The sequence below is a fragment of the Ranitomeya imitator genome, chromosome 10 (genome assembly GCF_032444005.1).
Source record: "Ranitomeya imitator isolate aRanImi1 chromosome 10, aRanImi1.pri, whole genome shotgun sequence".
NCBI classification, from domain to species: Eukaryota; Metazoa; Chordata; class Amphibia; order Anura; family Dendrobatidae; genus Ranitomeya; species Ranitomeya imitator.
In genome coordinates this window covers 1633004-1659021 of record NC_091291.1, presented here as the reverse complement: position 1 = coordinate 1659021, position 26018 = coordinate 1633004, and the positions used below count along the sequence as shown (strand labels likewise).

The 26018-nt window shown below is 58.5% G+C and overlaps 1 protein-coding gene across 1 annotated transcript in view; it reads right to left on the bottom strand.

Moving 5' to 3' along the window:
- LOC138651560 (polyhomeotic-like protein 2) overlaps positions 1–26018 on the bottom strand; it is a 62136-nt gene that overhangs the window by 34404 nt on the left and 1714 nt on the right. Inside the window, exons 2-12 of the mRNA XM_069741854.1 lie at positions 25475–25595; positions 21708–21857; positions 21581–21640; positions 16575–16643; positions 16347–16500; positions 10613–10851; positions 10162–10327; positions 6305–6507; positions 6206–6232; positions 3120–3216; positions 2886–3000 (exon numbers count right to left, since the gene is read on the bottom strand). Coding sequence (XP_069597955.1) covers positions 2886–3000; positions 3120–3216; positions 6206–6232; positions 6305–6507; positions 10162–10327; positions 10613–10851; positions 16347–16500; positions 16575–16643; positions 21581–21640; positions 21708–21857; positions 25475–25567 — 1373 coding nt within the window. The 5' untranslated portion in view covers positions 25568–25595. The remainder of the gene's footprint in view (positions 1–2885; positions 3001–3119; positions 3217–6205; positions 6233–6304; positions 6508–10161; positions 10328–10612; positions 10852–16346; positions 16501–16574; positions 16644–21580; positions 21641–21707; positions 21858–25474; positions 25596–26018) is intronic.

The window sequence follows — 26018 nt, the reverse complement described above, 5'->3', positions numbered from 1 at the left end:
TACACCTCCTCCTGTCCCCGTATACAGTATACACCTCCTCCTGTCCCCCGTATACACCTCCTACTGTCCCCCGTATACAGTATACACTCCGTCTGTCCCCCGTATACACCTCCGTCTGTCCCCCGTATACAGTATACACCTCCTCCTGTCCCCCGTATACAGTATACACCTCCGTCTGTCCCCCGTATACACCTCCGTCTGTCCCCCGTATACAGTATACACCTCCTCCTGTCCCCCGTATACACCTCCTCCTGTCACCCGTATACAGTATACACCTCCTCCTGTCCCCCGTATACACCTCCTCCTGTCCCCCGTATACAGTATACACCTCCTCCTGTCCCCCGTATACAGTATACACCTCCTCCTGTCCCCCGTATACAGTATACACCTCCTCCTGTCCCCCGTATACAGTATACACTCAGTCTGTCCCCCGTATACAGTATACACCTCCTCCTGTCCCCCGTATACACCTCCTCCTGTCCCCCGTATACAGTATACACCTCCTCCTGTCCCCCGTATACAGTATACACTCCGTCTGTCCCCCGTATACAGTATACACCTCCTCCTGTCCCCCGTATACAGTATACACCTCCTCCTGTCCCCCGTATACACCTCCTCCTGTCCCCCGTATACAGTATACACCTTCTCCTGTCCCCCGTATACAGTATACACCTCCTCCTGTCCCCCGTATACAGTATACACCTCCTCCTGTCCCCCGTATACAGTATACACCTCCTCCTGTCCCCCGTATACAGTATACACCTCCTCCTGTCCCCCGTATACAGTATACACCTCCTCCTGTTCCCCGTATACAGTATACACCTCCTCCTGTCCCCCGTATACAGTATACACTCAGTCTGTCCCCCGTATACAGTATACACCTCCTCCTGTCCCCCGTATACACCTCCTCCTGTCCCCCGTATACAGTATACACCTCCTCCTGTCCCCCGTATACAGTATACACTCCGTCTGTCCCCCGTATACAGTATACACCTCCTCCTGTCCCCCGTATACAGTATACACCTCCTCCTGTCCCCCGTATACAGTATACACCTCCTCCTGTCCCCCATATACAGTATACACCTCCTCCTGTCCCCCGTATACAGTATACACCTCCTCCTGTCCCCCGTATACAGTATACACCTCCTCCTGTCCCCCGTATACAGTATACACCTCCTCCTGTCCCCCGTATACAGTATACACCTCCTCCTGTCCCCCGTATACACCTCCTCCTGTCACCCGTATACACCTCCTCCTGTCCCCCGTATACAGTATACACCTCCTCCTGTCCCCCGTATACAGTATACACCTCCTCTTGTCCCCCGTATACAGTATACACCTCCTCCTGTCCCCCGTATACACCTCCTCCTGTCACCTGTATACACCTCCTCCTGTCCCCCGTATACACCTCCTCCTGTCCCCCGTATACAGTATACACCTCCTCCTGTCCCCCGTATACAGTATACACCTCCTCCTGTCCCCCGTATACAGTATACACCTCCTCCTGTCCCCCGTATACAGTATACACCTCCTCCTGTCCCCCGTATACAGTATACACCTCGTCCTGTCCCCCATATACAGTATACACCTCCTCCTGTCCCCCGTATACACCTCCTCCTGTCCCCGTATACACTTCGTCCTGTCCCCCGTATACAGTATACACCTCCTCCTGTCACCCGTATACAGTATACACCTCCTCCTGTCCCCCGTATACACCTCCTCCTGTCCCCCGTATACAGTATACACCTCCTCCTGTCGCCCGTATACAGTATACACCTCCTCCTGTCGCCCGTATACAGTATACACCTCCTCCTGTCCCCCGTATACACCTCCTCCTGTCACCCGTATACAGTATACACCTCCTCCTGTCCCCCGTATACACCTCCGTCTGTCCCCCGTATACACCTCCTCCTGTCCCCCGTGTACAGTATACACTCCGTCTGTCCCCCGTATACAGTATACACCTCCTCCTGTCCCCCATATACAGTAAACACCTCCTCCTGTCCCCCGTATACATCTCCTCCTGTCCCCTGTATACACCTCCGTCTGTCCCCCATATACACCTCCTCCTGTCCCCCGTATACAGTATACACCTCCGTCTGTCCCCCGTATACACCTCCTCCCGTCCCCGTATTCAGTATACACTTCGTCCTGTCCCCCGTATACACCTCCTCCTGTCCCCCGTATACAGTATACACTCCGTCTGTCCCCCGTATACACCTCCTCCTGTCCCCCGTATACAGTATACACCTCCGTCTGTCCCCCGTATACACCTCCTCCTGTCCCCCATATACAGTATACACCTCCTCCTGTCCCCCGTATACACCTCCGTCTGTCCCCCGTATACACCTCCTCCCGTCCCCCGTATACACCTCCTCCCGTCCCCCGTATACACCTCCTCCCGTCCCCCGTATACACCTCCTCCCGTCCCCCGTATACACCTCCTCCCGTCCCCCGTATACACCTCCTCCCGTCCCCCGTATACACCTCCTCCCGTCCCCCGTATACACCTCCTCCCGTCCCCCGTATACACCTCCTCCCGTCCCCCGTATACACCTCCTCCCGTCCCCCGTATACAGTATACACCTCCTCCCGTCCCCCGTATACACCTCCTCCCGTCCCCCGTATACACCTCCTCCCGTCCCCCGTATACACCTCCTCCCGTCCCCGTATACACCTCCTCCCGTCCCCCGTATACACCTCCTCCCGTCCCCCGTATACACCTCCTCCTGTCCCCGTATACACCTCCTCCCGTCCCCCGTATACACCTCCTCCTGTCCCCGTATACACCTCCTCCCGTCCCCCGTATACACCTCCTCCTGTCCCCGTATACACCTCCTCCCGTCCCCTGTATACACCTCCTCCTGTCCCCTGTATATAATCACCGTTTGGCGCACGCCATTGAGCAGAAGCGCTTGGAGCGTTTGAACTTGTACTCGAAGTCCACTCGGCCGCAGAGCTCGCACTTCAGCTTGGGGGGATTCCCTTCTTCTTTGGACACTGAGGAAACACATAAGAATGAATGAAGTGCTGCGTCTGCCGGTGGGACAGGGCGGCTGCCGCTCTCGGGGGGCAGTCCTGACCGTTAGCTCCTGGGACAGGTATCTGGAGCCGCTCACCTGTTGTGAAGGTTTCCTCCATCTCAGAGTCGGTGGTGGTGTTGGGGTCGTGTTGCTTGGGCAGATTTTCCGTCTGCTGCTTCTCCTGTGGGCCCACCTGTCACACAAAAGCAGCTGCAGTTAGGAGGCGAGGCAACTATCCTACCGTGTGAACGGGGACTAGCAGAGCCAAAAACACAACCGCCCAGTGTAGCTGATCCCGCAGAATGGTGGGACTCCAGGGGGCGGCTGCTGTACGCTGCTCCTGGAGCCAACACTGGGACCCCGCGGGATGGACAGACTGGGGGCTGCTGCTGTACGCTGCTCCTGGAGCCAACACTGGGACCCCGTGTAATGGACAGACTGGGGGCTGCTGCTGTACGCTGCTCCTGGAGCCAACATTGGGACCCCGTAAAATGGACAGACTGGGGGCTGCTGCTGTACGCTGCTCCTGGAGCCAACACTGGGACCCCGCGGGATGGACAGACTGGGGGCTGCTGCTGTACGCTGCTCCTGGAGCCAACACTGGGACCCCGCGGGATGGACAGACTGGGGGCTGCTGCTGTACGCTGCTCCTGGAGCCAACACTGGGACCCCGCGGGATGGACAGACTGGGGGCTGCTGTACGCTGCTCCTGGAGCCAACACTGGGACCCCGCGGGATGGACAGACTGGGGGCTGCTGCTGTACGCTGCTCCTGGAGCCAACACTGGGACCCCGCGGGATGGACAGACTGGGGGCTGCTGCTGTACGCTGCTCCTGGAGCCAACACTGGGACCCCGTGGGATGGACAGACTGGGGGCTGCTGCTGTACGCTGCTCCTGGAGCCAACACTGGGACCCCGCGGGATGGACAGACTGGGGGCTGCTGTACGCTGCTCCTGGAGCCAACACTGGGACCCCGCGGGATGGACAGACTGGGGGCTGCTGCTGTACGCTGCTCCTGGAGCCAACACTGGGACCCCGTGTAATGGACAGACTGGGGGCTGCTGCTGTACGCTGCTCCTGGAGCCAACACTGGGACCCCGTGTAATGGACAGACTGGGGGCTGCTGCTGTACGCTGCTCCTGGAGCCAACACTGGGACCCCGTGTAATGGACAGACTGGGGGCTGCTGCTGTACGCTGCTCCTGGAGCCAACACTGGGACCCCGCGGGATGGACAGACTGGGGGCTGCTGTACGCTGCTCCTGGAGCCAACACTGGGACCCCGCGGGATGGACAGACTGGGGGCTGCTGCTGTACGCTGCTCCTGGAGCCAACATTGGGACCCCGTGTAATGGACAGACTGGGGGCTGCTGCTGTACGCTGCTCCTGGAGCCAACATTGGGACCCCGTGTAATGGACAGACTGGGGGCTGCTGCTGTACGCTGCTCCTGGAGCCAACACTGGGACCCCGTAAAATGGACAGACTGGGGGCTGCTGCTGTACGCTGCTCCTGGAGCCAACACTGGGACCCCGTGTAATGGACAGACTGGGGGCTGCTGCTGTACGCTGCTCCTGGATCCAACACTGGGACCCCGCGGGATGGACAGACTGGGGGCTGCTGCTGTACGCTGCTCCTGGAGCCAACACTGGGACCCCGTAAAATGGACAGACTGGGGGCTGCTGCTGTACGCTGCTCCTGGAGCCAACACTGGGACCCCGCGGGATGGACAGACTGGGGGCTGCTGCTGTACGCTGCTCCTGGAGCCAACACTGGGACCCCGTGTAATGGACAGACTGGGGGCTGCTGCTGTACGCTGCTCCTGGAGCCAACACTGGGACCCCGTGGGATGGACAGACTGGGGACTGCTGCTGTACGCTGCTCCTGGAGCCAACACTGGGACCCCGCGGGATGGACAGACTGGGGACTGCTGCTGTACGCTGCTCCTGGAGCCAACACTGGGACCCCGCGGGATGGACAGACTGGGGGCTGCTGCTGTACGCTGCTCCTGGAGCCAACACTGGGACCCCGTGGGATGGACAGACTGGGGGCTGCTGCTGTACGCTGCTCCTGGAGCCAACACTGGGACCCCACGGGATGGACAGACTGGGGGCTGCTGTACGCTGCTCCTGGAGCCAACACTGGGACCCCGTGGGATGGACAGACTGGGGGCTGCTGTACGCTGCTCCTGGAGCCAACACTGGGACCCCGCGGGATGGACAGACTGGGGGCTGCTGTACGCTGCTCCTGGAGCCAACACTGGGACCCCGTGTGATGGACAGACTGGGGGCTGCTGCTGTACGCTGCTCCTGGAGCCAACACTGGGACCCCGTGTAATGGACAGACTGGGGGCTGCTGCTGTACGCTGCTCCTGGAGCCAACACTGGGACCCCGCGGGATGGACAGACTGGGGGCTGCTGCTGTACGCTGCTCCTGGAGCCAACACTGGGACCCCGTGTGATGGACAGACTGGGGGCTGCTGCTGTACGCTGCTCCTGGAGCCAACACTGGGACCCCGTGTAATGGACAGACGGGGGGCTGCTGCTGTACGCTGCTCCTGGAGCCAACACTGGGACCCCGCGGGATGGACAGACTGGGGGCTGCTGCTGTACGCTGCTCCTGGAGCCAACACTGGGACCCCGTGTAATGGACAGACTGGGGGCTGCTGCTGTACGCTGCTCCTGGAGCCAACACTGGGACCCCGCGGGATGGACAGACTGGGGGCTGCTGCTGTACGCTGCTCCTGGAGCCAACACTGGGACCCCGCGGGATGGACAGACTGGGGGCTGCTGCTGTACGCTGCTCCTGGAGCCAACACTGGGACCCCGCGGGATGGACAGACTGGGGGCTGCTGCTGCACCTCTCGGACATTTCCTGACACAGAAGCTTTCTGACATCAGGAGAAAATCACCACACCTGCTGCCGCCATCAATGCTTCCTGTCAGTGAATGGGCCGTGCTCTTACCTGACCCGATGGGGGCAATCAGACATTGTACCAAACCCTCAGCTCTGCTCAGTAACATGCAGTAGTTCAGAAGTGTAATGCACCCCACACATGTACAGGGGGCATCCCCCATCCCCTAGCACTGGCCACGTGTGACATTGCCGTAGAGGGGCTTTGAGGCCCCTCAGGCTCCAGGGCCTGGTGCCGTGCAGGCAATGACTGGGGCTGAGCGCGAACCCACCTCGCGGACGGCTCTGCTCCGGTGCGACTGCAGAGTAAGAAGAGACAAGAATGAGACATGGCACTACAACTCCCCCCATCCACTCGGCCCCCCGCGTACCGGGAACGGCTGGCCTCCCTCCTGGATCACGAAGCCTTCGATGACGTGAGTGAGGATTTGCGGCTTGACCGCGGCCTGCGGCGGGTGGCTCTCACCGTTCTGCGGGGCGTTGCCAGTGGCGGCGGCTGGAATTGGAGATGAACCATTTCCTGATGTCATGTCCAGCGGAGGGCGAGAGTCCGGGGAGCCCGGGGGAGCGGAGTCTGGGAGCAGAGAGATGGCACATGAGACCCCCGATACTGTGCCGTAAGGGCTCGTTCACACCCGGCTTCTCCTCCGGCCCAGCACGGATCATTAATATCTACTGGTGACGCCATAAAGTGACGGTGTACATTACAGAACGGGTGGCGATGGCGGGGGTGGTAAGGTCGTGTGAGTCTCTGGACGCAGCCCCAAACTGGACAGAGCAGCGTCCTATCGCATGGCCACAGTCAGGGGCCCCTTCTGGTCAGAGTGTGAACAGGGTCTTACTGAGCAAGAAAGGAAGCACCGGAAAAGGCTGGAAACTCAACCTGCTCACAGCTGGGGGGGGAAGGGGAATGGGGCAGGCGCGGTAATCAGCCGGGGGGGGGGGGGGGGGGAATGGGGCAGGCGCGGTAATCAGCCGGGGGGGGGGGGGAAATGGGGCAGGCGCGGTTGTCAGCTCGGGAGGACACTGGGGCAGGCGCGGTTGTCAGCTCGGGAGGACACTGGGGCAGGCGCGGTTGTCAGCCGGGGGGGGGGGGGAAATGGGGCAGGCGCGGTAATCAGCCGGGGGGGGGGGGGGGGAAATGGGGCAGGCGCGGTTGTCAGCTCGGGAGGACACTGGGGCAGGCGCGGTTGTCAGCTCGGGAGGACACTGGGGCAGGCGCGGTTGTCAGCTCGGGAGGACACTGGGGCAGGCGCAGTTGTCAGCTCGGGAGGACACTGGGGCAGGCGCAGTTGTCAGCTCGGGAGGACACTGGGGCAGGCGCAGTTGTCAGCTCGGGAGGACACTGGGGCAGGCGCAGTTGTCAGCTCGGGAGGACACTGGGGCAGGCGCAGTTGTCAGCTCGGGAGGACACTGGGGCAGGCGCAGTTGTCAGCTCGGGAAGACACTGGGGCAGGCGCAGTTGTCAGCTCGGGAGGACACTGAGGCAGGCGCAGTTGTCAGCTCGGGAGGACACTGGGGCAGGCGCAGTTGTCAGCTCGGGAGGACACTGGGGCAGGCGCAGTTGTCAGCTCGGGAGGACACTGGGGCAGGCGCAGTTGTCAGCTCGGGAGGACACTGGGGCAGGCGCAGTTGTCAGCTCGGGAGGACACTGGGGCAGGCGCAGTTGTCAGCTCGGGAGGACACTGAGGCAGGCGCAGTTGTCAGCTCGGGAGGACACTGAGGCAGGCGCAGTTGTCAGCTCGGGAGGACACTGGGGCAGGCGCAGTTGTCAGCTCGGGAGGACACTGAGGCAGGCGCAGTTGTCAGCTCGGGAGGACACTGGGGCAGGCGCAGTTGTCAGCTCGGGAGGACACTGGGGCAGGCGCAGTTGTCAGCTCGGGAGGACACTGAGGCAGGCGCAGTTGTCAGCTCGGGAGGACACTGGGGCAGGCGCAGTTGTCAGCTCGGGAGGACACTGGGGCAGGCGCAGTTGTCAGCTCGGGAGGACACTGGGGCAGGCGCAGTTGTCAGCTCGGGAGGACACTGAGGCAGGCGCAGTTGTCAGCTCGGGAGGACACTGAGGCAGGCGCAGTTGTCAGCTCGGGAGGACACTGGGGCAGGCGCAGTTGTCAGCTCGGGAGGACACTGAGGCAGGCGCAGTTGTCAGCTCGGGAGGACACTGGGGCAGGCGCAGTTGTCAGCTCGGGAGGACACTGGGGCAGGCGCAGTTGTCAGCTCGGGAGGACACTGAGGCAGGCGCAGTTGTCAGCTCGGGAGGACACTGGGGCAGGCGCAGTTGTCAGCTCGGGAGGACACTGGGGCAGGCGCAGTTGTCAGCTCGGGAGGACACTGGGGCAGGCGCAGTTGTCAGCTCGGGAGGACACTGGGGCAGGCGCAGTTGTCAGCTCGGGAGGACACTGAGGCAGGCGCAGTTGTCAGCTCGGGAGGACACTGGGGCAGGCGCAGTTGTCAGCTCGGGAGGACACTGGGGCAGGCGCAGTTGTCAGCTCGGGAGGACACTGGGGCAGGCGCAGTTGTCAGCTCGGGAGGACACTGAGGCAGGCGCAGTTGTCAGCTCGGGAGGACACTGGGGCAGGCGCAGTTGTCAGCTCGGGAGGACACTGGGGCAGGCGCAGTTGTCAGCTCGGGAGGACACTGAGGCAGGCGCAGTTGTCAGCTCGGGAGGACACTGAGGCAGGCGCAGTTGTCAGCTCGGGAGGACACTGGGGCAGGCGCAGTTGTCAGCTCGGGAGGACACTGGGGCAGGCGCAGTTGTCAGCTCGGGAGGACACTGGGGCAGGCGCAGTTGTCAGTTCGGGAGGACACTGAGGCAGGCGCAGTTGTCAGCTCGGGATATCATTTTTGATTGCTGTGAACCCCGGAGATTTACCTTCCCCCACACATTCACTGACCTGTAGGCGACTCTGGTCAGCGGCTTCTTCAGAGATATGGACTTTTCATGGAAAGTTCACACATAGGACCCCACTCCACAAGAGCCACCACCTCCAGACACCCACATGCCGGCCATCAGAGTGACCCCAAAAGCAGCCTCTGCGGGGTGCGGTGGAGGCCGGGAGTCGCAGCCTCTGCGGGGTGCGGTGGAGGCCGGGAGTCGCAGCCTCTGCGGGGTGCGGTGGAGGCCGGGAGTCGCAGCCTCTGCGGGGTGCGGTGGAGGCCGGGAGTCGCAGCCTCTGCGGGGTGCGGTGGAGGCCGGGAGTCGCAGCCTCTGCGGGGTGCGGTGGAGGCCGGGAGTCGCAGCCTCTGCGGGGTGCGGTGGAGGCCGGGAGTCGCAGCCTCTGCGGGGTGCACCGCTCTTTGTTGTGACCCCGGTAGACAAGAGTTGCAGCCGCTCAGGAAAGTGCTGGTCCCGGCCTAGGACTCCACATTGTCCACACGGCCCAGACAATGAATGAGAGGCTCAGCCCTTTGTGAGTCGCCCCCTCGCCCGCCCGTCCCTCCTCCTCCTCCTCCAATCCCAGAGGCAGGCGAGGCAGCAAGCAAAACAAGGAGGAGGAGGAGGAGGAGGAGGCGACCCAGCAGCTGCCAGCAAGAAAGCCAGCTGTCTGCCTGCGGGGAAGAGGGCCAGCAGCAGCTGTCAGAGCGCCCCAAACCAGGTCACCCACCGCCACCACCAAACCGGGTCACCCACCGCCACCACCAAACCGGGTCACCCACCCTTAAACCGGGTCACCCACCGCCACCACCAGACCAGGTCACCCACCGCCACCACCAGACCAGGTCACCCAGTGCACAACCGGGTCACTCACCCTCCCAAACAGGGGCACCCACCGAGGTGCAGTTGCAGAAGAGGGTGATCATAGAGAGTGACACAAGGAGGACACCCCACCCTGACGGACAGGACACCTCGGGGCTCAGGTGATGGGGCGTTCAGGGTCACCAGCTCTGGGGTTTACAGATGAGGCCAGTGATCAGTGTGGCAGTGTAAAGCATGGGGGACTTCGGATGCCCAGCAGGCAGGGGTCAGCCATCTCTGGGGTCCTGTGTGTGGGGGAGGGGAGCAGCACTTCAGGGGGCTCATTCTCTGAGGGGGCCGTGACCCTGCAGTTGATTACTATTTCATGAGCGCGCTCTGTGGCAGGTGGTGGGGGTCTCGCAGAACAATGTGTGCCCACCCCCTGCGCCTATTCTCTGCTGATCAGTGACCACCGTCCCCCCGTGCCAGGATCACTGCACGCTCAGCGCCCCCTCCTGTCTGTGGTGGTGTTGGGTACTGCAGCTCCGCGTCATCCCGCACACGGACAGGAGGGGGCGCCTTCCTGCTGACAGCCTCCAGAGCTGCACTCACCGTGCACCGGGCACCGGTCCAAGGCTCCGGGGATGGACTCCGCGGCGGGGACAGGGGAACACCCCTTCAGGGAAGGATTATAGGGGGTCTCTGCGGCCGGAGGGCTCTGCAAGACAGAGAAGAGAGGAAATGAAGAGGAAACATGGCGCCCCCCAGAAGCCACAAGTCAGAGCACGGCCTCGGCTGGAGGCTTCACACATTCTCTGCTTGCTGTCAGTGAATAGAAACATCCGGAGGTGGAACAATAACTGCGCACAGCTGAGGACTTGTTACAATGTACAGGTCACAGCAGTCTGCACTGATACACTGTAACCAACCTTCAGCTGTGCCCCAGGAGCAGAACAAGTCACAGGGGTCCGGCCCTATAGTTTGTACGGACCCCTCCACTCACCGCACCAGGAGCAGCGGCAATCTGCAGGACGGCGGCCGGGCTGCCGAGGAGAAGCTGGCGCTGTACAGACACTTCCGCAGGACTCCAGGGCGCTCCGAGACCCCCTCTGGGCCCATTGGCCATGGCACAAGGGACCGCTGATGCGACAGGTGCAGAGCCAAGACATTGGGGGACTTGGGTGGGGGGCAAAAGCTGGCGAGGTGGAATCTTCAGTGCTCCTGACAGCGCAGGGGACAAAGCTGCGAGAAAAGCGGACAGTCAGTGAGCGCAACAGGCTCCAACACAAGGGGGCCGAGGAGAATACAGCCACCCACCAACACCACCACCAATCCATCTGGTCACTCCACACAGCCTGCCACCACCAATCCATCCGGTCACCCCACCACCACCAATCCTCCGGTCAGCCCACCTACCCACACAGCTCACCACCACCAATCCATCCGGTCACTCCACACAGCCTGCCACCACCAATCCATCCGGTCACCCCACCACCACCAATCCATCCGGTCAGCCCACCTACCCACACAGCTCACCACCACCAATCCATCCGGTCACCCCACCAATCCACACAGCCCATCACCAATCCATCCGGTCACCCCATCAACCCACCACCACCAATCCATCCGGTCACCCCACCTACCCACACAGCCCACCAATCCATCCGGTCAGCCCACCACCACCAATCCATCCGGTCAGCCCACCTACCCACACAGCCCACCACCACCAATCCATCCGGTCACCCCACCAATCCACACAACCCACCCGGTCACCCCACCACCACCAATCCATCCGGTCACCCCATCAACCCACTACCACCAATCCATTCGGTCACCCCACCTACCCACACAGCCCACCAATCCATCCGGTCAGCCCACCACCACCAATCCATTCGGTCAGCCCACCACCACCACCAATCCATCCGGTCACCCCACCAACCTACACAGCCCATCACCAATCCATCCGGTCACCCCATCAACCCACTACCACCAATCCATCCGGTCACCCCACCTACCCACACAGCCCACCAATCCATCCGGTCAGCCCACCACCACCAATCCATCCGGTCACTCCACCACCACCAATCCATCCGGTCAGCCCACCACCACCAATCCATCCGGTCAGCCCACCACCACCAATCCATTCAGTCAGCCCACCACCACTAATCCATCCAGTCAGCCCACCACCATCACTCCATCCGGTCAGCCCACCACCACCAATCCATCCGGTCGCCGCACCTACCCACACAGCCCACCAATCCATCCGGTCACACCACCAACACCACCAATCTATCCGGTCACCCCACCTACCCACACAGCCCACCACCACCACCAATCCATCCGGTCACCCCACCAACCCACCACCAATCCATCCGGTCACCCCACCTACCCACACAGCCCACCAATCCATCCGGTTAGCCCACCTACCCACACAGCCCGCCCGGTCACCCCACCACCACCAATCCATTCGGTCACCCCACCAATCCACACAACCCACCCGGTCACCCCACCACCACCAATCCATCCGGTCACCCCACCAACCTACACAGCCCATCACCAATCCATCCGGTCACCCCACCTACCCACACAGCCCACCAATCCATCCGGTCACACCACCAATCCATCCGGTCACCCCACCTACCCACACAGCCCACCAATCCATCCGGTCAGCTCACCACCACAAATCCATCCGGTCAGCCCACCTACTCACACAGCCCACCACCACCAATCAATCCCGTCAGCCCACCTACCCACACAGCTCACCACCACCAACCCACCCGGTCACCCCACCAACCTACACAGCCCATCACCACCACCAATCCATAAGGTCACGCCACCAACCCACTACCACCAATCCATCCGGTCACCCCACCACCAATCCATCTGGTCACCCCACCTACCCACACAGCCCACCACCACCAATCCATCCGGTCACCCCTCTACCACCAATCCATCCGGTCACCCCACCAACCCACCACCAATCCATCTGGTCACCCCACCTACCCACACAGCCCACCAATCCATCCGGTCACCCCACCAACACCACCAATCCATCCGGTCACCCACCACCACCAATCCATCCGGTCACCCCACCAATCCACACAACCCACCCAGTCACCCCACCACCACCAATCCATCCGGTCACCCCACCAATCCACACAGCCCATCACCAATCCATCCGGTCACCCCATCAACCCACTACCACCAATCCATCCGGTCACCCCACCTACCCACACAGCCCACCAATCCATCCGGTCAGCCCACCACCACCAATCCATCCGGTCACTCCACACAGCCTGCCACCACCAATCCATCCGGTCACCCCACCACCACCAATCCATCCGGTCAGCCCACCTACCCACACAGCCCACCACCACCAATCCATCCGGTCACCCCACCAATCCACACAGCCCATCACCAATCCATCCGGTCACCCCATCAACCCACTACCACCAATCCATCCGGTCACCCCACCTACCCACACAGCCCACCAATCCATCCGGTCAGCCCACCACCACCAATCCATCCGGTCACTCCACACAGCCTGCCACCACCAATCCATCCGGTCAGCCCACCACCACCAATCCATCCGGTCACTCCACACAGCCTGCCACCACCAATCCATCCGGTCACCCCACCACCACCAATCCATCCGGTCAGCCCACCTACCCACACAGCCCACCACCACCAATCCATCCGGTCACCCCACCAATCCACACAGCCCATCACCAATCCATCCGGTCACCCCACCAATCCACACAACCCACCCAGTCACCCCACCACCACCAATCCATCCGGTCACCCCACCAATCCACACAGCCCATCACCAATCCATCTGGTCACCCCATCAACCCACTACCACCAATCCATCCGGTCACCCCACCTACCCACACAGCCCACCAATCCATCCGGTCAGCCCACCACCACCAATCCATCCGGTCAGCCCACCTACCCACACAGCCCACCACCACCAATCCATCCGGTCACCCCACCAATCCACACAACCCACCCGGTCACCCCACCACCACCAATCCATCCGGTCACCCCATCAACCCACTACCACCAATCCATCCGGTCACCCCACCTACCCACACAGCCCACCACCACCACCACCACTCCATCCGGTCACCCCACCAACCTACACAGCCCATCACCAATCCATCCGGTCACCCCATCAACCCACTACCACCAATCCATCCGGTCACCCCACCTACCCACACAGCCCACCAATCCATCCGGTCAGCCCACCACCACCAATCCATCCGGTCACTCCACCACCACCAATCCATCCGGTCAGCCCACCACCACCAATCCATCCGGTCACTCCACCACCACCAATCCATCCGGTCAGCCCACCACCACCAATCCATCCGGTCAGCCCACCACCACCAATCCATCCGGTCAGCCCACCACCATCACTCCATCCGGTCAGCCCACCACCACCAATCCATCCGGTCGCCGCACCTACCCACACAGCCCACCAATCCATCCGGTCACACCACCAATCTATCCGGTCACCCCACCTACCCACACAGCCCACCACCACCACCACCAATCCATCCGGTCACCCCACCAACCCACCACCAATCCATCCGGTCACCCCACCTACCCACACAGCCCACCAATCCATCCGGTTAGCCCACCTACCCACACAGCCCGCCCGGTCACCCCACCACCACCAATCCATCCGGTCACCCCACCAATCCACACAACCCACCCGGTCACCCCACCACCACCAATCCATCCGGTCACCCCACCAATCCACACAACCCACCCGGTCACCCCACCACCACCAATCCATCCGGTCACCCCACCAACCTACACAGCCCACCAATCCATCCGGTCACCCCACCTACCCACACAGCCCACCAATCCATCCGGTCACACCACCAATCCATCCGGTCACCCCACCTACCCACACAGCCCACCAATCCATCCGGTCAGCTCACCACCACAAATCCATCCGGTCAGCCCACCTACTCACACAGCCCACCACCACCAATCAATCCCGTCAGCCCACCTACCCACACAGCTCACCACCACCAACCCACCCGGTCACCCCACCAACCTACACAGCCCATCACCACCACCAATCCATAAGGTCACGCCACCAACCCACTACCACCAATCCATCCGGTCACCCCACCACCAATCCATCTGGTCACCCCACCTACCCACACAGCCCACCACCACCAATCCATCCGGTCACCCCTCTACCACCAATCCATCCGGTCACCCCACCAACCCACCACCAATCCATCTGGTCACCCCACCTACCCACACAGCCCACCACCACCAATCCATCTGGTCACCCCACCTACCCACACAGCCCACCAATCCATCCGGTCACCCCACCAACACCACCAATCCATCCGGTCACCCACCACCACCAATCCATCCGGTCACCCACCACCAATCCATCCGGTCACCCCACCAATCCACACAACCCACCCGGTCACCCCACCAATCAATACAGCCCACCACCACCACTCCATCCGGTCACCCCACCAATCCACAACCCCACCCGGTCACCCCACCAAGTCAACCCACTACAACCAATCCATCTGGTCACTCCACCAATCCACACAGCCCACCACCAATCCATCCGGTCACCCCACCAATCAACACAGCCCACCACCACCAATCTATCCGGTCACCCCACCACTACCACTCCATCCGGTCACCCCACCAACCCACTACCACCACCAATTCATCCGGTCACCCCACCAATCCACACAGCCCACCACCACCACTCCATCCAGTCACCCCACCAAACACAGCCCACCACCAATCAACACAGCCCACCACCACCAATCCATCTACTCACGCCACAGCCTGCCACCATCCATGCAGCCCTCAAACACTGTACACAGCCCGCCAGCACCACCAATCCATCCGGTCACTCCACCAATCCACACAGCCCACCACCAATCCATCCGCTCATCCCACCAATCAACACCGCCCGCCACCAATCCATCCGGTCACTCCACCAATCAACACAGCCCGCCAGCACCACCAATCCATCCGGTCACCCCACCAATCCACACAGCCCGCCAGCACCACCACTCCATCCGGTCATCCCACCAATCAACACAGCCCACCAGCACCACCAATCCATCCGGTCACCCCACGAATCCACACAGCCCACCAGCACCACCACTCCATCCGGTCATCCCACCAATCAACACAGCCCACCAGCACCACCACTCCATCCGGTCATCCCACCAATCAACACAGCCCACCACCAATCCATCCGGTCACCCCACCAATCCACACAGCCCACCACCAATCCATCCGGTCACTCCACCAATCCACACAGCCCACCAGCACCACCACTCCATCCGGTCATCCCACCAATCAACACAGCCCACCAGCACCACCAATCCATCCGGTCACCCCACGAATCCACACAGCCCACCAGCACCACCACTCCATCCGGTCATCCCACCAATCAACACAGCCCACCAGCACCACCACTCCATCCGGTCATCCCACCAATCAACACAGCCCACCACCAATCCATCCGGTCACTCCACCAATCCACACAGCCCACCACCAATCCATCCGGTCACCCCACCAATCCACACAGCCCACCACCGATCCATCCATTCACCCCACCATCCACCCATGCAGCACCCAAACACCCTATATATCCCGTATTATATACAGAGTACAGGGTCAGTAATGGGGGACATCGTATTATATACAGAGCATTTTGTAGTCGTGCTTAGTCTCACCTGGGGTGTTGGGGGGCTGCACAGTCAGGGGCTCCGGGGTCTTGCTTGAAGTCTCCTGGTTGCTGCTGGTAACAGTCTCGGGGGGCCCGGCTGCCGGGGGCCCGAGAGGCTGTGATTGGGCAGTGCTTCCTGCTCGTAGTGTGAGATTCTGCACCTACAGATCAGACGTCAGTGTGGTCTTCTGATCGTGGCCTCTGAGACCCCAACACTTGGTTTGTGGTCACTCACCTGAGAAGTGGCCCCTGGAGTGACCGCGGCTGGGACGCTGCTCATAGAGGCGACCGGGGTAAATATCAGCTGAAAGGGACAACATGGAGGACGGTCAGGGATGTCCATGAGGCCACGGCAGGACCCACATCTCTGGCTGATTGTGGCCCCATGGGATGGCGACACCATTGCTGTCCTACTGCACAGGGGCCCAGCTGTGATCACCTGACATCAGCAGGCCCCACCCACACTAAAAGGCTCCTCCCAAGTGGGGGGGGGGTTATCAGCCTTTTTCTGCTCTCACCCGCAGAACTGATCAGCCAATCAGAAGAGTGTGAGCTAAAGAAGTGGGAGGAGGAAACAACAACCAATCCGGAGGAGGAGTGTGATGTCAGCACTCAGTCATGTGGGAGGCGCCATTCACAGCACGCCGGCCCTGGGATGTCAGACACAGAAGGGCAAATCTGCCTCCTCTCGTCAGCCACCATCTCCTGGCCGGACGGGCATTTACTGCTGTAGGGGTGACAGAGGGGGCACCACCAATGTAAAAGCTCACACAGACCCCCGTGACTCCAAGACAGCCCACCGACATTATCCGTGCCTGCAGATACACACGTGCCTGCGAGGAGCTCAGGGCTGGAGAACCATCACTTACCAGAAAATGGCCCGCAGAGCGAACCCCAGATGGGTCGCTCTGCCATCCCCTCCCCGAGGATGATGGTGGAGCGACACCCCCCCCCGAGGATGAAGGCAGAGTGACCCGCCCATCCTACCCAGACTCTGGGTAGGATGGATGTATATCAGATGTGAAGAAACCAGATTGTATCTTAATTTCCCAGACAACCATGTTTTTTGCAAACCAAAAGTACTGGCTTTTCATCTGTGTATTGGCTTGTGAATTTAAGTGTTTATGTCTGGTGGGTCAAGAAGACAGACTTGCAAACTGATATCCTATCGAATATACTGTGTAAAGGTACCGTTACACTAAACCATTTACCAACGATCATGACCTGCGATACGACCTGGCCGTGATTGTTGGTAAGTCGTTGTGTGGTCGCTGTCACACAGACAGCTCTCCAGCGACCAACGATCCGGGGAACGACTTTGGCATCGTTGAAACTGTCTTCAACGATGCCGAAGTCCCCGGGTAACCATCGGGTTGCTAAGTGCAGGGCCGCGCTTAGTAACCCGATGTTTACCCTGGTTACCATTGTAAAAGTAAAAAAAAAACAAAACTACATACTCACATTCCTGTCACGTCCCCCGCCGTCAGCTTCCCGCACTGACTGTCAGCGCCGGCCGTAAAGCAGAGCACAGCGGTGACGTCACCGCTGTGCTCTGCTTTACGGCCGGCGCTGACAGTCAGTGCGGGAAGCTGACGGCGGGGGACGTGACAGACTTTGGAATGCATGTACTGGTTTTTTTTTTTTTTTCTAACTTTTACAATGGTAACCAGGGTAAATATCGGGTTACTAAGCACGGCCCTGCACTTAGTAACCCGATGTTTACCCTGGTTACAAGTGAACACATCGCTGGATCGGCGTCACACACGCCGATCCAGCGATGACAGCGGGTGATCAGCAACCAAAAAAAGATCCTGATCATTCCCCACGACCAACGATCTCCCAGCAGGGGCCTGATCGTTGGTCGCTGTCACACATAACGAGATCGTTAGCGGGATCGTTGCTACGTCACAAAAAAGCGTGACGTTGCAACGATATCGTTAACTAAATCGTTATGTGTGACGGTACCTTTAGTCTGTAATAGTGACTGTACATAGAGTGGGTTAAGCTTTGTTTATTGATGTGTGCTTATATGCTAATAGTGCTACTTGATCCCATCACCGTTGTTTACCTTATCTTGATGTTGGACTGAAGGACCCTGGGTAATTCTAAAAATAGTTTACATGCCTTGGGTATAAAAAGACTCAGAGATCACATCCTGGGATATGGAAGTAACACAGCTACCAGCCAGACATTCTGCAAACCACCCAACAGACAAGAGAAAGGACTGCAGCCAATTCATCATGGCACCATCACGAGGGACACTGGTCTAGGATGCTATAGGCTACAACCTAGGGGTTTTCAGCTCCGGTTGGAAGGACACAGATCTGATCCAGTGACCATCTCTGAACCATGGATATGTTTGGAGAAAGCCAGGGTTGGGACCCGCTGGTCGCCTGGTTCCATGGAGCTGGTCCGATAAGACAGGTGGTGACTCTCGTGTCAACGGGCTTTGGACCTTGTATGGACTCTATGGACAGTTCTTGGTCATCTCCCTATGCTTGTCGTTACCTCTTCTCTGTGCGTTCCTCCACAGATGGAGTAGCGACCCTGGGAGCTCTGACATCATGTCAACTGGCTTTGGACCTTGTATGGACTCTATGGACAGTTCTTGGTCATCTCCCTATGCTTGTCGTTACCTCTTCTCTGTGCGTTCATCCACAGCTGGAGTAGCGACCCTGGGAGCTCTGACATGTTATACTGGAAATACGTGGAGACGCAGTGATATTTTATATGCGCCCATGTAACCAAGCAATTCCAGGCATGGGGGGATTGTTCTGTTTGCTATTGTGTGCTGTGGTTCAATAAAGTATTGCCACACTGTTTTACCTTAACCCTGTGTTGTCTATGTAGTGTATTGCCCACTGGGAGATAGAGCGGGCGTTCCATGGTTCCGTGGTATGAGCCGTGGTCCATGCAGTCTTGCTAAAGACAGCCGGGCCAGCCGACGAGAGCACCCACTGACCCCGCTTCTTCACACCAGATATATATCCATCCTACCTAGACATCAGCTTCCAGATATACGTCCCTCTACCCAGACTGTGCCCCAACATCAGTGCCCAGATGTACATCCATCCTATCCACACTGTGCCCCGACATCAGCACCCAGATATACGTCCCCCAACCCAGACATCAGCGCCCAGATATATGTCCATCCTACCTAAACTGTGCCCCAACATCAGCGCCCAGATGTACATCCATCCTACCTAGACATCAGCGCCCAGATATACGTCCATCATACCCAGACTGCACCCCACCATCAGCGCCCGGATATACATCCATCCTACCCACTGTGCCCCGACATCAGCGCCCAGATATACATCCATCCTACCTAGACATCAGCTTCCAGATATACGTCCCTCTACCCAGACTGCACCCGACCATCAGCTCCCAGATATACGTCCCTCTACCCAGACTGCGCCCCACCATCAGCGCCCGGATATACATCCATCCTACCCAGACTGTGCCCCAACATCAGCGCCCAGATATACATCCATCATACCCAGACTGTGCCCCAACATCAGCGCCCAGATATACATCCATCCTACCTAGACATCAGCTTCCAGATATACGTCCCTCTACCCAGACTGTGCCCCAACATCAGTGCCCAGATATACGTCCCTCTACCCAGACTGCGCCCCACCATCAGCGCCCGGATATACGTCCATCATACCCAGACTGCACCCCACCATCAGCGCCCAGATATACATCCATCCTACCTAGACATCAGCTTCCAGATATACGTCCCTCTACCCAGACTGCACCCGACCATCAGCTCCCAGATATACGTCCCTCTACCCAGACTGCGCCCCACCATCAGCGCCCGGATATACATCCATCCTACCCAGACTGTGCCCCAACATCAGCGCCCAGATATACATCCATCATACCCAGACTGTGCCCCAACATCAGCGCCCAGATATACATCCATCCTACCCAGACTGTGCCCCAACATCAGCGCCCAGATATACATCCATCATACCCAGACTGCGCCCCACCATCAGCGCCCGGATATACATCCATCCTACCCAGACTGTGCCCCAACATCAGCGCCCAGATATACATCCATCATACCCAGACTGTGCCCCAACATCAGCGCCCAGATATACATCCATCCTACCAAAACTGTGCCCCGACATCAGCGCCCAGATATACATCCATCCTACCAAAACTGTGCCCCGACATCAGCGCCCAGATATACATCCATCCTACCTAGACATCAGCACCCAGATATACGTCCCTCTACCCAGACTGTGCCCCAACATCAGTGCCCAGATATACGTCCCTCTACCCAGACTGCGCCCCACCATCAGCGCCCGGATATACATCCATCCTACCCAGACTGTGCCCCAACATCAGCGCCCAGATATACGTCCCCCAACCCAGACATCAGCGCCCAGATATATGTCCATCCTACCTAAACTGTGCCCCAACATCAGCGCCCAGATATACATCCATCCTACCTAGACATCAGCGCCCAGATATACGTCCATCATACCCAGACTGCACCCCACCATCAGCGCCCAGATATACATCCATCCTACCCACTGTGCCCCGACATCAGCGCCCAGATATACATCCATCCTACCCACTGTGCCCCGACATCAGCGCCCAGATATACATCCATCCTACCTAGACATCAGCACCCAGATATACGTCCCTCTACCCAGACTGCACCCCACCATCAGCTCCCAGATATACGTCCCTCTACCCAGACTGCGCCCCACCATCAGCGCCCGGATATACATCCATCCTACCCAGACTGTGCCCCAACATCAGCGCCCAGATATACATCCATCATACCCAGACTGTGCCCCAACATCAGCGCCCAGATATACATCCATCCTACCAAAACTGTGCCCCGACATCAGCGCCCGGATATACATCCATCCTACCTAGACATCAGCGCCCAGATATATGTCCCTCTACCCAGACTGCACCCCACCATCAGCGCCCAGATATACGTCCCTCTACCCAGACTGCACCACACAGATATACGTCCCTCTACCCAGACTGCACCCCACCATCAGCGCCCAGATATACATCCATCCTACCCAGACTGCGCCCCACCATCAGCGCCCAGATATACGTCCCCCTACCCAGACATCAGTACACAGTGTGCCCTGACATGGTGTATCCCAATTTGTTCTCTACACCCCCCCACAGATTACATAGGGAGTCCCAGATACATGGGCTGCGTGTATACATTGGGAAGGTGGGCTGTAAACTTGAGGGTTCACTCACCATCAGCGGCTGGGATGGAGTTGGTTGTGAGGCACTGACTGCGGGGGGCGTTCTGTTGGCCTAGAATAACAGCAGAGGTTAGTTCTATGCAGAAGACCCTTGGATCTCAGGAGGACTGTGGGCTTACCTGCTGTCGGAGTGCTGTGGTTTGCAGCATTAGGTGCTGCTGCTGAGCTGCGTACATCTGCTGCAGGTACTGTGCCGCTGTACTGGGTGCCTGCCGTGCCACCGTCTCGGGCCCCTGTCGTGCCGCTGTCTCGGGCACCTGCCGTATCACCTGCATCACAGGACACCTGATCTCAGACCCGGTGTGATATCGTGGGCTCGGAGTTATATACCCTTGCTCTATAGTCCGCCACGGACCTGCCTTCTGCAATGTTCCCTCAGGCGATGTGCACACAGAGGTTCTGCTGAAGCCTCTGCAGGAAGCGCGCCCTTGTGAGGGTGTTGTGCACACATCATTTTTCAGCAGACCATAGGAAGAGGTGGTGGAGTATAACGCTTTGTTACCAAGAAGCTTGTGAAACCCTAAAAATGGTGCATGACAGAGCAGGGATACAGATGTGATGCACCCGCATGGCGAGTACCACCGAGCAGAGGGCACATACCGATCCTGGGCATCCCTGTGAGACACTAGTGAGTAAGGCAGTAAGCCGTCAGAAGCCAGGAGGGTACGTCAGAAACAGAGGGAAGAGACAGAAGCGTAGTCAGGTAACGTTCCGAGGTCAGAAGCCAGGAGGGTACATCAGAAACAGAGGGAAGAGACAGAAGCGTAGTCAGGTAACGTTCCGAGGTCAGAAGCCAGGAGGGTACATCAGAAACAGAGGGAAGAGACAGAAGCGTAGTCAGGTAACGTTCCGAGGTCAGAAGCCAGGAGGGTACATCAGAAACAGAGGGAAGAGACAGAACCGTAGTCAGGTAACGTTCCGAGGTCAGAAGCCAGGAGGGTACATCAGAAACAGAGGGAAGAGACAGAACCGTAGTCAGGTAACGTTCCGAGGTCAGAAGCCAAGAGGGTACGTCAGAAACAGAGGGAAGAGACAGAAGCGTAATCAGGTAAAGTTCCGAGGTCAGAAGCCAGGAGGGTACATCAGAAACAGAGGGAAGAGACAGAAGCGTAGTCAGGTAACGTTCCGAGGTCAGAAGCCAGGAGGGTACATCAGAAACAGAGGGAAGAGACAGAAGCGTAGTCAGGTAAAGTTCCGAGGTCAGAAGCCAGGAGGGTACATCAGAAACAGAGGGAAGAGACAGAAGCGTAGTCAGGTAACGTTCCGAGGTCAGAAGCCAGGAGGGTACGTCAGAAACAGAGGGAAGAGACAGAAGCGTAATCAGGTAAAGTTCCGAGGTCAGAAGCCAGGAGGGTACATCAGAAACAGAGGGAAGAGACAGAACCGTAGTCAGGTAACGTTCCGAGGTCAGAAGCCAAGAGGGTACGTCAGAAACAGAGGGAAGAGACAGAAGCGTAATCAGGTAAAGTTCCGAGGTCAGAAGCCAGGAGGGTACATCAGAAACAGAGGGAAGAGACAGAAGCGTAGTCAGGTAAAGTTCCGAGGTCAGAAGCCAGGAGGGTACATCAGAAACAGAGGGAAGGGACAGAAGCGTAATCAGGTAAAGTTCCGAGGTCAGAAGCCAGGAGGATACGTCAGAAACAGAGGGAAGAGACAGAACCGTAGTCAGGTAACGTTCCGAGGTCAGAAGCCAGGAGGGTACGTCAGAAACAGAGGGAAGAGACAGAAGCGTAATCAGGTAAAGTTCCGAGGTCAGAAGCCAAGAGGATACGTCAGAAACAGAGGGAAGAGACAGAAGCGTAGTCAGGTAAAGTTCCGAGGTCAGAAGCCAGGAGGGTACATCAGAAACAGAGGGAAGAGACAGAAGCGTAGTCAGGTAAAGTTCCGAGGTCAGAAGCCAGGAGGGTACATCAGAAACAGAGGGAAGAGACAGAAGCGTAGTCAGGTAAAGTTCCGAGGTCAGAAGCCAGGAGGGTACATCAGAAACAGAGGGAAGAGACAGAAGCGTAGTCAGGTAAAGTTCCGAGGTCAGAAGCCAGGAGGGTACATCAGAAACAGAGGGAAGAGACAGAAGCGTAGTCAGGTAAAGTTCCGAGGTCAGAAGCCAGGAGGGTACATCAGAAACAGAGGGAAGAGACAGAAGCGTAGTCAGGTAAAGTTCCGAGGTCAGAAGCCAGGAGGGTACATCAGAAACAGAGGGAAGAGACAGAAGCGTAGTCAGGTAAAGTTCCGAGGTCAGAAGCCAGGAGGGTACGTCAGAAACAGAGGGAAGAGACAGAAGCGTAATCAGGTAAAGTTCCGAGGTCAGAAGCCAGGAGGGTACGTCAGAAACAGAGGGAAGAGACAGAAGCGTAGTCAGGTAACGTTCCGAGGTCAGAAGCCAGGAGGGTACATCAGAAACAGAGGGAAGAGACAGAAGCGTAGTCAGGTAAAGTTCCGAGGTCAGAAGCCAGGAGGGTACATCAGAAACAGAGGGAAGAGACAGAAGCGTAGTCAGGTAAAGTTCCGAGGTCAGAAGCCAGGAGGGTACATCAGAAACAGAGGGAAGAGACAGAAGCGTAGTCAGGTAACGTTCCGAGGTCAGAAGCCAAGAGGGTACGTCAGAAACAGAGGGAAGAGACAGAAGCGTAGTCAGGTAACGTTCCGAGGTCAGAAGCCAGGAGGGTACATCAGAAACAGAGGGAAGGGACAGAAGTGTAGTCAGGTAACGTTCCGAGGTCAGAAGCCAGGAGGGTACGTCAGAAACAAAGGGAAGAGACAGAACCGTAGTCAGGTAACGTTCCGAGGTCAGAAGCCAAGAGGGTACGTCAGAAACAGAGGGAAGAGACAGAAGAGTAGTCAGGTAACGTTCTGAGGTCAGAAGCCAGGAGGGTACATCAGAAATAGAGGGAAGAGACAGAAGAGTAGTCAGGTAACGTTCCGAGGTCAGAAGCCAGGAGGGTACGTCAGAAACAAAGGGAAGAGACAGAAGCGTAGTCAGGTAACGTTCCGAGGTCAGAAGCCAAGAGGGCACATACCGATCCTGGGCATCCCTGTGAGACACTAGTGAGTAAGGCAGTAAGCCGTCAGAAGCCAGGAGGGTACGTCAGAAACAAAGGGAAGAGACAGAAGCGTAGTCAGGTAACGTTCCGAGGTCAGAAGCCAGGAGGGTACATCAGAAACAAAGGGAAGAGACAGAACCGTAGTCAGGTAACGTTCCGAGGTCAGAAGCCAGGAGGGTACGTCAGAAACAGAGGGAAGAGACAGAACCGTAGTCAGGTAACGTTCCGAGGTCAGAAGCCAGGAGGGTACATCAGAAACAGAGGGAAGAGACAGAAGCGTAGTCAGGTAACGTTCCGAGGTCAGAAGCCAGGAGGGTACATCAGAAACAGAGGGAAGAGACAGAAGTGTAGTCAGGTAACGTTCTGAGGTCAGAAGCCAGGAGGGTACATCAGAAACAGAGGGAAGAGACAGAAGAGTAGTCAGGTAACGTTCTGAGGTCAGAGTACCGGAAGGATAACGGATCAGAGCTGAAGGGGTTAAACAGGCGAATGGTCAGAACAAAGTCCAAGGTCAGGCAAAAGATGACGCAAACAGAACTCAAGAGACAGGAAGCACAAACCTCACAAGATGAAGGTACGTTTTGTAGACGTCTGGAAGAAGCTGCTCAGTTAAGTAGCATGGTAATTACCCGGGATAGTGAACACCTGAGACAGCCGACGCCCCCAGTCACAGATTGGCTAGTTGACCTGTCGATCAACACACCGACAGCTCAGCAGACCTCTGTACTGGATTGGCTAGTCAAGCTGTTAGTCACTGCATCGCAGACACCCTGAGTGGTGGGACCGTGGTATACCCCTCAGGTGCACAGTGGGGTCAGGACCCTCAGTCAGTGTATGACAAGTACCTTCACCATCTGCCGCTCTGGGATCCCGCTATGCACCGCTCTGGAGGGGGGGACCGCGGGTCTCCTGGAGGAAGGGGGTCCGTACTCCATCATCCGTGTGCGAGTACAAGAGAGGTGTCATCTGCAGAAATACAGGGATTGCAGGAGCAGAAGGAGGCAAAATGCAGAGACCCCCACACACACAGGAGCCACACACAGGGTCTCCCTAGACACACATACGCCACACACGGGAGCCCCCCAGACTCATAGGGCTCACCAGAGACAGAGGAGACCCCGAGACACACAAACACCACATACACAGAAGGCCCCCCACACGGGAGCCCCCCAGACACACAAGGCATCCCCCAGACACACAGGAGCCCCCCCCCCTCCCCCGACACACGGAAACCGCCCACACACACACGGGACACCCCCACACACACGGGAGCCCCCCCAGACACACAGGAGCCCCCCCAGACACACAAGAGACCCCCAGACACACGGAAACCCCCCAGACACACGGGAGACCCCCAGACACACAAGGCATCCCCCACACACACGGAAA